Raw genomic sequence first — 9,956 nt, 5'->3', positions numbered from 1 at the left:
CAGAGGGCGGGAAGAGTGGGCTTGTGCCTGTGTGTGTGTGTGTGTGTGTGCGTGCGTGCGTTGGTGTGTTCACGTGTGTGTGCGCACTAGTGTTAACTGCACATGGAGACCTGCGTGCATGCCTGTGTGAGAGTGCATGCGTGTGTTCGTGTGTGTCTGTGTGCACATCGCGCACATGCGATCGGAGTCTTCCCGTCTCTGGGTCTCGGGGGCATGGGAGGCAGAGGCCCACAGAGGCGGGCTGGGCCCGGGCAGGGCAGGGCAGGACGTGACCCCGCCCTGGTGTGGTTCTCTCTTCAGGAGCTGTACCGCAGCACCATGGGCACTTTCCAGGGCTGTGTGGACGCCCTGTTCCTGCAGACGCTGGGCGCCCGTGGCCTCCCCAGGGCGGAGTGTGAGGCCCTGCGGCAGGAGGTCCAGGAGGACGCAGCACGGCGGCTGGGCAGGTCTGATCGCTTCCGGAGGCGGCAGTGGGGACTTCTGCAGGAACTCCTGGAGCGAGACCAGCAGGTGGGCACCCTGGTGTGGGATCGGGGGTAGTTTTGAGCCAGGAGGGATGGTGGGCTGGGTGTGGGCATCCCCAGCACGTCCTCAGGCGCTCCGCAAAGACCCTCGCTAGCCTTTGGCCACACCCACCCAGGGGCAGTGTGAGAGCCAGAGCCAGCTCCTCTAGGCAGGGTCGGGAGACAGGGGTCAATCCTGAGGCTTCAGGAAGAAAGGCGGGCGTTCAGGTGGTGGGAGGGCAGCGCATCAGGCATGTGCCAGACAGCACCATGGCCCTCAAGATGTCCACATCCCAGTGCCAAACCGTGGACCTGTGTGACCTCACATGGCCAAAGGGACTTTGTGGTTGTGATTAATGATCTTGAGACAAGGACATCATCCTGGATTGTCCAGCTGGACCAAGGTCACCCTGGGGCCCTCGTGAGAGGGAGCAGAGCGTGAGGACCAGAGGAGGAAACAGGAAGGTGTGAGCAGAGCTCCGAGTGGCACAGCGTGAGCCTGGGGACACTGGCAGCTTGTCTAGAAGCTGGAAACGGCAGAGGACAGGTCCCCCACCTCAGGAGCTTCCTGCCCAAACTGGCCGTGCGGCACCTCGATTTCAGCCCGTGAAGACCCATGTGATGACTCTGACCTCGGAGCACCTGCCACAGCAGTTTCTACCCACAGAGGCGGTGAGCCACAGCAGCCATGTGAAACTCACAGTGGACATTTTTATTTTTAAAACATTAAAAACTGTTAAATGAAAGAAGGAACCCCTGACCTGGCTGTCCCCAGCCACCGGCGTTTCTTTCTACCTTGCTTCCTGCAGCCTGGGGGCTGAACGGCTCAGGTGCTTGCTATCTCAGGACTCCTGCAGTCGGCAGTGGCCAAGTGACAGCCCTGACCAGGTGTGGCACCCCGAAGAGCTTCTTGTCCCTAATGCCAAAGCCAGGTTGTCCCTAATGCCAAAGCCAGGTTGCTGGTGTTCCCGTTCTTCCTGCCTAGGACATGGACACCCCTTGCCCTGACTAGAGCAGTCAGCTGGGGCCCTCAGGAGTGAGCAGGGGCCCTGCCCTGGACCACCCGCCCCGGGTGCTTGTTTCGCTGGGTTTTCAGTTGGGTGCAAAAGGCCACAAGAAGGGATGCCTGTGGCCGGGGCTCTCCGGAGAGCTGGGAAAGTGCACGGGAAACACGAGAGCTGGGCGGACATGGCCTCCGGCAGCCGCGGGGCAGCACGGGGCGGGTTTCCTGCTGTCTGGGTTGGTGGACCCTCTGATTCACCTCGGCCCTGCCAGCTGGTGGCCGTGTTGCCCTGCGCCAGGCACCTGCCCCTCTCCTGCACTTGGGAGTCCTCCAAGGACCCCTCCCCTGGTTTGTTTGCACGCTCTGATTCAAGGCCCCGTGGCCCGGATGTAGCGGGTGCTCTGGAAGGACTGTGTCCATCTCCAGCAACAGCAGTGCAGCTATGGTCACCCTGACCCTGTCTGTGTCCTGCCCGGGATCTAAATGAAGTCAAGTCATCCAATTCACCAAACCCAGACCTTTGTGTTTCCAGTCTGGTGAGTGGGGAAGCCTTGAGAGCTGGCAGGTGAGTCAGTGTCCCCCTGGCACTCTCCACAGTTGAGAAGGCCTGGAGACCACCAGGGCTTTACAGAAAGGCCCCTGACCTGCAGCACATGCCCAGGGTGTGAGACAGAACGGACACCAGGCTGGAGACGGCCAGTTAGCTGACCTCCCAACTCTGCTATTGCAGGGCTTACAGAATGTCTCAGAACCCCAGCTTGTGTGACAACTAGGGACCAAAACACCCAGCAGGTTGCCATGAGATAGTCATGTGAAGAGTCTTGCACAGCGTCCCTGTGGTCACCTGATGATGTGGGCCTGGAAAGAATCCTGAATTTCATTTCCCACAAAATGCCCACGATTCGGCCACCACTCTCTGGTCACATTATTGAAGTACCAGCTTACGACTGGCTCTTTTTGTCTTTTGCGAATTTATTGGTGACTTATGACAGTGATTCTCCCTGGGCTTGTGGGGAAGTTTCACAAGAGGAGTTTTGCATTTGAGAAGCAAGAGGAAGAGCTAATGCCTTCGACAGCTGATTAAAGTGTAACCTAAGCCAGCTGGCTCAAGGTGTGGATGTCCTAACTAATTCACTGATTGATCGCTTAATTGCCTTAAATTACCACAAGGCCTTTAGAGACCCAAGTGCTCTCCACCTGTCATGTTTCCTTGTTGATGAAAACGAGTGAGACACGAACTCTCTGTTGCTCAGATGAGGATTCGTCTTGAGGAGCCCCAACAAAACTATGTGTGGAAAATAAGCACACCCAGACCACGAGGGCCTCTTCCACATCATACTCTGTCCCACACACCACGGTGGCCCCATGACCTGTGCCTTATGGAAGTTGGTGAATTGTGGAATCTGTGGAATGCACAGTTGGAGTGGGTAGCACATGGTGTTGTCAGAGCCTGATCCACTCGGGCACACAGGTTCTGGGCTTCTCCAGCACAATGGCCACCCAGGGGTCCACACCCTGCTCCCTAAAACCAATGTCAGGTTCAAGGCTAAAAGGACTTTGCAGATGTGATTATGTCAGGGGCCTTGAGATGGGGAGAGTCCCCTGCTTAGCTGGCCAGGGCCAGTGTAATCACAGGGGTCCTTGCAATGGAAGAGAGAGCAGGTGTCCGAGCAAGGTGGTGTGAGAAAGACACTGGCAGCCATCGTTGGATGCCATGATGGAGGAAGGGGCTGCAAGCCAAGAACAGCAGGTGCCCTTCAGGGGCTGGGAAAGGCGAGACATACAATAGTGATTCACCTCGGACAGATATCCAAAAGTATGAGATAATAAATGTGTGTTGTTTTGAGCCACTACGTTTGTGGTCATTTGTTATAGCAGCCACAGGAGACTAATACACCACTGCATGGAAATCTGTGTTTTTAACAAGGGGTGTGTGGCAGGTGTGGCATTTTGTGCCTGACATAAAACTCTCCAGTTAGAATTGTGGCTCACTCACCTGTCAGCCTAAAGCAGCCTCATTTATCACAGAGTGTCTGTGGATCAGGCATGCAAGCCCAGCTTGGCTGGATCCTCTCTCCAGGGTCTCTCTCAAGGCTGCAACCAAGGCAGTGTTGGGGTTGGGGTCTGCTCTGAAGGCTGGACTGGAAAAGACTCTTATCCAAACTCACTTCTGGGGTTCTTGGCAGGACTCAGAGCCTTAGGAGTTGTTGGATTGAGGACTAATTACTCCCACATTTTTACTGCAGTTTGGAACCTGTCTTGAACTCAGCTCTGACCGTGAGGTCTCATTCGGGTGGTCAGTAGGCATGTAAGCTAGTGCAGCCCAAACAGAACCTCTGCCCTTCCTGCCAACCTGCCCATCATACTCTCCCCTTAACTGGGCAAAAACATTGCTCCTCCTTCTCTCACACCCTTCGTACTGTGGACAGAACACCCCACTGGCCCTACCTCCAGCCTCACCCAGAAAGTGGGCACTTCCTGTCATCTCTGTCCCAGCACGGTGGTCACAGCCACATGACTCTTATCTAGCTCACTGCATCAGCTGGCCACTGCCTTCCCTGGATTCTCAATGCCCAGCCAGAGTGGAACTTTCAAAACACACTACAGCCACGCATCTTTAGGAGGCGTGTTTATTATCTCACACTTTAACATCCCTGAAGTTGAAGTACATCTTAATTTAACTGGCAATGACTTTTGTGTCTTAGTGATACCTAAAATAGTTGGGCATCTTACAACCCTCAGCACTATAGATGACAAAAGACAGAAAGTCACATCTCTGCTCAAAACCCCCAGTGGCCAGCGGCCTCGTCATGTCCTACAGGACCTGACCTGTCAGACCTGGTGCCCTCTGACCCCACCTGCTCCCTGCCCAGGCTCCTTCGTGCCTCACTGGCTCTGTGCTCCCCGGGTCTTTCTCCCGGGTCTTTCTCACAATGAGACCTAACTAGTTTACAGCCCCTTTCCTGTTGCCTGTAACATGTGAAAGTTTGGAGCCAAAAGAGCAAAGCCACGGCACGCCTTGGTAGCAATGTCCGGGGTGGGTACTGCAGCCCCTAGGGCAGTGCTGCTCTGAACGGAGGCACGGGCAGCCTATGTGTGGTGATGCCAGGAGGCTGGTGTGACCCTGCAGGCTCCATCTACCCTGCCAGCCCGGCCTTGTGTCCCTCGAGTCCTGCTGCTGGCCTTATCTGCAGACTCAAAAAGACAGCAGAGACCCCTGTATGCTCTAGAGATGATGTCAACTCACCTTTTAAAGAATCAAGATGGGGAAGAATTTTCTAGAATGTTCTGTTTGCCCTTAGATTATTGTAACTCCTCAAAAAAGGACTCAAAAGACTGATCTGAACAGCCCATTCTGGGTGACGCCATGTCATTTGGTGAGATCGGCTGTGTTAGGAATCACACAGCCGGGAACTGGGGTGGGCACAGGCGCTTCAGCCCCCTGTGTTTTGTGGAGCGCAGTGGGAGCCCCTCCAGGCTGCTGGGCAGAGAGCTTCTGCAAAGCTGCGGAGAGGGGAGAGGTGACAGACTCATCTGGCTGGCTGAGTCCTCAGGTTCTCCAGTCTTGCCAGAGGTGCACGTTTCTCCTGGAGATGTGAGATGGCCAGGGAGGAGCAGCGTGGAGGTTTTAACAGAATCTGGGAGAAAGGGGTTTTAGAGCAAGATACAGACTCAACCCCACAGCTCAGGTAGCTGCTGGGCACCCGCCCAGTAACCAGCGCCCACATTCTGTTCCCCGGCACAGGTGTGGATGGAGGAGTGCGCGCTGTCCACGGTGCTGCAGGACCAGCTGAGGGACAACCGCCAGCGCACCTTGCAGGGCGTCCTGAGCAGGCTGGGCGGCCTCACTGAAGAGTGAGTCGGGCGGTCCTGGGATCAGGGCTGGGTGTCCGTGGCTCTACCCTCTAGGGGTCCTCATCTCGCCTTCTTTGAATGTGGATGATGGTGGCTCTCAGTCCTTGTCCTGGGTCTCCTCCGCACAAAATGGGGCCAAGGACCCTACTTCTCAGGGTCATGTTTTGTAGGAATTCTTCTCAACAGCTTTTATGGGATGGGATTTACACATGTTACTTTAAGAGTTCAAATCAAAGATGTTTTAGTAAATCTCTCCACATCCATCACCACAATTCGAATGAAGATTTCCATCTCCCCAAAGATGGCCATTTACAACAAATTACAACTGATCAATTTTTATATCCACTTTTTACATTTTTGCTCTATTAGTGCAATATGATTTCTCCAATTTGCTGAAAAATGTTTTCTTATTTCTTCTGATGAAATTGGCTGATATGTTTTCCTAGTTGTCCGGCCTTTCCCAGGCACCCTGTCTGTGTTAGACCAAGACACAGGGGCAGGGCTGAGGCCTGGTAACCCGGAGGCTCCGAGCCAGGGAGGGGCAGGTGAGCAGAGTGCAGCTCCTTGTGTCTCGCTCCTCTGTGCTTTTGGTGATTCAGAGATTTCAGATGGCATCCTTGACCCGTCAGGATCTGCGGTACAGTCAGCCATTACCCCTTCCTGAGCAGTGCTCATGCACAACCCGCTAGTCCTCTCCGAAGGTCACTCTGCTGCCTGTGTGTTTTAGCTCTCTGCATTCCCGGTCCCACAGGGCATGGCTCTGTCGTTTAGAGTTATTCGCACAATCGCCCTTCCTGTGGCTCTTGAGTCTTTCCTCTTGCCGTTAAGTTTCCCTCTGGGATCATTTTTGCCTGAAGGCTCCTTTGAGTTCAGATCAACTCATAAAAAATTCTCTAAGGTTTTTCCTAAAAATGACTCACCTTCATCTGTAAGGGATACTTTCCGTGGGCACTCTCTCAGTCCTTGTGCACTACTGTTGCGACGTGCCTGAGACTGGGTAGTTTACAAACAGTAGAGATTGATTTCTCCTGATTCTGGAGCCTGAAAGTTCAAGACAAGCACCTGCAGCTTCCGTGCCTGGCGAGGGCTGCTCTCAGCTTCCAAGATGGCGCCTCTCTGTGTCTCCCATGGCAGAGGGGCGGGCATGAGTGGGGCGAGCTCTGATTCTGTTTTCATGAGGGCACTAACCCAGCCATGGGGTGGAGCCCAGGGCCCCCCTCCTCAGGCCAGCACAGTGGGACCCAGTTCCAACACTCAGATCATAGCATACATACATTTTTCAATATGTGTGTAGGAGCTCCGTGGTGCTCTGGATGCCGCGATTTGCCACTGGATCAGCTCTTCCCAGGGCTCACCCGTCAGCTTTTGTGGCCCCCCTGCCATCCTCTGCCTGCGCTCCTCCAGGGCTCCCGCTCCCTCCACTCAGTCACCCCTCCACACCACTTAGTGCTCCTCCCCCACCTGTGGCACGGCCTCAGCGGGTGCTTTCTCCCGAGCTGTCTCCAGGTCACTTCCTCTTTGGCTGGGTCTTCTCTGCTCTGAGGCCTGTGGAGCTCTGAAGGTCAGCTGTTGTGCTGTGAGTTTAGAATGTCTCTGTTTCTCTACGTACTTTCTGATGATCTGCTGAGATTCTTCATCTTATCCATTTCTTGGCCATATGAATCATGATTATTGTCTTGCTTGCCTGATTATTCCAAAACCTGATATCTTGTGGTTATTTCTCCCGTTCCCATTTCATTCCTTTTATTTTTGGTTAATTTCTGTCTCTTTGCATGTCTGGTTATTTTCATTGACTGCTGGATGCTATTCATGACCAATTATAGAGGGAACATAAGACTCTGAATAATGCCGTCTTCCAGAGAGGATTTATCTTTCTTCCAGCAGGAATTTCAGATAGTGGTGGATGAGCTCCACCCACTGGGGAGTTTAGCTGATTCAGTGCTAGGTCTTTGTGAGGGCTGTGTCCTTTCTAGGATGAGCCCCCGGCCCTGGCTGATGGCCCTGGTGATTGCCAGGCCTCCCTCTGCCATGCTGACTGCTGAAGCTCTCTCCAGCTCTTCAGCCTCTTCCAACACCATACATTATAAAACCAAATGTCGGGCCTCTTTGGTTGACCCAGGTTTCTTTCCTCTTGAGCCACTGGGGTGTGAACTCAGACACGGCTCACGGCTTCAGTGGGGGGGTGCTTCCACCCACTCCCACTTGGCGGGTGCCAAGTGGTACCTGGGGGCTTCTTGTGCGTCAACCCCGGCCCCCGCTGCTCTCCCCACAGGTCCACGCAGGGCATCCTGCAGGGGCACGAGCTGCTCCTGGGCTCTGCCCTCCGGAGGCTGGCCCTCCGCGGCAGCGCCGTCACCACGCTGGCCCAGATGAGGCTGTCTGGGAAGAAGAGCCTCCTGCAGGAGCTGCGTGAGCAGCAGGCGCTGGAGCAGGGCTCCTCCCACTGTCGGGACGAGCATCAGTGGCAGCTGCTCCAGGCCTTGGTGAGCCCAGGGCCCCCCTGAGCACGCAGGAAGTACTCGGTCGCAGACCAGCCATGTCCACCAACCTCGAATCCTGCCGCCCCCGTCATTAGGGGTGCTGTGTGAACCTGCTGGGGCATCGTAACGAGGTCACAGCCACGGCCCACACGGCTGAGCTGGAGTCTGGGGGTCCTAGAGTGGCAGGGCCAGCTCCTCCTGGGGCTGCTGCCCTCCATTGTCACATGGCCGTCCCTCCATGCATGTCTGGGTCCCGACCTCCTCCCCACATGAGGGTACCAGGCTTATTGGATTAGGGCCACCCTAATGTCCCCTTTCTGTCTCCTTAAAAATCCTGTCTCCAAATCTGTCAAATCCCAGGGCCCTGAGGCTAGAACTTGAACATGTCGACTTGGGGAGGACACAGTTGAGCCCATGACAGTACCCTCCTGTCGGTGCTCTGTGGCACCATGCCCGGTGAGGATTGCACCAGGAGACCTAAGCCAAGTCCGAGGGGGAACGTCCAGTCAAGGGTGTGGGAGGAGGGCTTTGAAATGTCATGGAGGTTTCCACAGATCAAAGGGAAGAGAACAGGCAGGCAGCAGAGCCGGGTTTAAACCCAGCCACTTGTCCAGCTCTCACGCCCGTGGCTCCTGAGCCCCAGGAGCAGCCAAGTTTTGAGCCACTGAGGCAGAGTTTCCCAGCGGCTGCAGCTTTGCAGCGCAGGGCAGCAGCTGGGCCTCGTTGCAGGAGATGCGTGTCCTGGAGGAGGCAGGCCGGCTGGAGGAGGAGGCGCAGCAGACGAGGCTGCAGCTCCAGCAGCAGCTGCTGGCCGAGGCCCAGGAAGCTGGGCAGCTCCTGCAGCAGCACTTGGAGCGAGCCATCGGGCAGGCACTGCTGGGGCACGCACGGAATGCGGCCACCAAGAGCCGGGCCAAGGACAGGGATGACTTCAAGGTAGGTGCCAGGGGCAGGAGGGACTGGGTGGAAGGGCCGGACACCTGGGCTGGTCCTCACTGTGTCCTGCAGGGACCCTGCAGAGCTTGCAGCCGCCCAGCCTTGGTTCCACATTTGTAGGTGGGTTGCCCTCCCTCCAAGGGAGGTGAGGCTCCATCACACCGATGGCAGGTTTCTCCTGCCACCAGCCCCGTGCTGTCCTTCCGAGCAGTGCCACTGAGGTCATTGACTTGACTGTGGTTCCTCCTCTGCTGACAGTAATGGGAAGCCAGCGGTGGAGACCTGAGTCAGGAGCCCATCCGCCCAGCACCTTCTCCAGTGCTCCGCCTGCCCTTCCTGGCCAGGTCTCCCACAACCCTTGCACAGTAGGGTCATTCTCCCTCCCATTGCACAGATGGGAAAGCTGAGGCTCATGAGTCCTCCCCGGTAGAGGGTGACCGGGTGGAGGCCAGAGCCGAGACTCCCAAGGCTGAGGTGGGTTTGCAGACCTTTGAGCTGTGGGGTTTGTGGTGGGACATGGCGGCACCTCAGCTCCTCTCTGAGAATCCTGCCACTTGGGCAAATGAGTTGCCCTGCTAATCCACGCCTGAGGTTGGCCCCACGTCCTGGTCCTTCAGAGACTGGGGCAGGGCCCGGCAGGTGACACTGGGAAGGTCACTCCCATTCCCTAAAATCCTCCCGCCCTACCTAGTGAGTGCTGCTGTGTGAACGAGGGCGGGGTGATCGGCAGGCGCATTTGGTCCTGGTGTCCAGAGGATGGCGTGGTGCTGGGTTGCTAGAGGAGGTTGGCTGGCTCTCTGGGTGGACGGGCCATGTGGCAGGAAGGCAGGTGGGTGGCTGACCCAAGCAGAGACGGTGGGGGACTTCCTGCCTCCCAGAATCCAGAGAAGGCTACCAGCTGTCAGCCACAGGTCCTGCTGGGCCCCGATGTGGATGTGGAAGCCTGCGGGGCAGTGGCAGGTGGCAGGACGGGGAGACCCACTCAGCCCTGCTCCCCACAGCCCAGGTTCCGCACCTGCAAGGTCAGGCGCCTTTCACAGACGGTGCTGGGGGGGAGCGCAGAGCGCAGCCTGAGCAGACCGCTCAGTGCTAAGTGGGCGTCGTTTCTTGGCCGAAGCCCGGCCCTGCCCATACATGTCTGTGGATGTGGACGCTTGAGGCTAACTCCTGCCTGCTGCC

At 56.4% G+C, this 9,956-nt stretch overlaps 1 protein-coding gene across 4 annotated transcripts in view; it reads left to right on the top strand.

Moving 5' to 3' along the window:
- Evc (EvC ciliary complex subunit 1) overlaps positions 1–9,956 on the top strand; it is a 51,709-nt gene that overhangs the window by 33,182 nt on the left and 8,571 nt on the right. For all 4 annotated transcript variants that reach the window (XM_048784160.1, XM_048784159.1, XM_048784158.1 and 1 more), the window contains 4 exons: positions 301–510; positions 5,252–5,361; positions 7,634–7,844; positions 8,571–8,777. In XM_048784160.1, coding sequence (XP_048640117.1) covers positions 301–510; positions 5,252–5,361; positions 7,634–7,844; positions 8,571–8,777 — 738 coding nt within the window. The remainder of the gene's footprint in view (positions 1–300; positions 511–5,251; positions 5,362–7,633; positions 7,845–8,570; positions 8,778–9,956) is intronic.

The sequence above is a fragment of the Marmota marmota genome, unplaced genomic scaffold, assembly GCF_001458135.2.
Source record: "Marmota marmota marmota unplaced genomic scaffold, marMar, whole genome shotgun sequence".
In the NCBI taxonomy this organism is placed as follows: Eukaryota; Metazoa; Chordata; class Mammalia; order Rodentia; family Sciuridae; genus Marmota; species Marmota marmota.
Note: the sequence above shows the minus strand (reverse complement) of the source record. Positions and strands in the feature narration are given on the sequence as shown.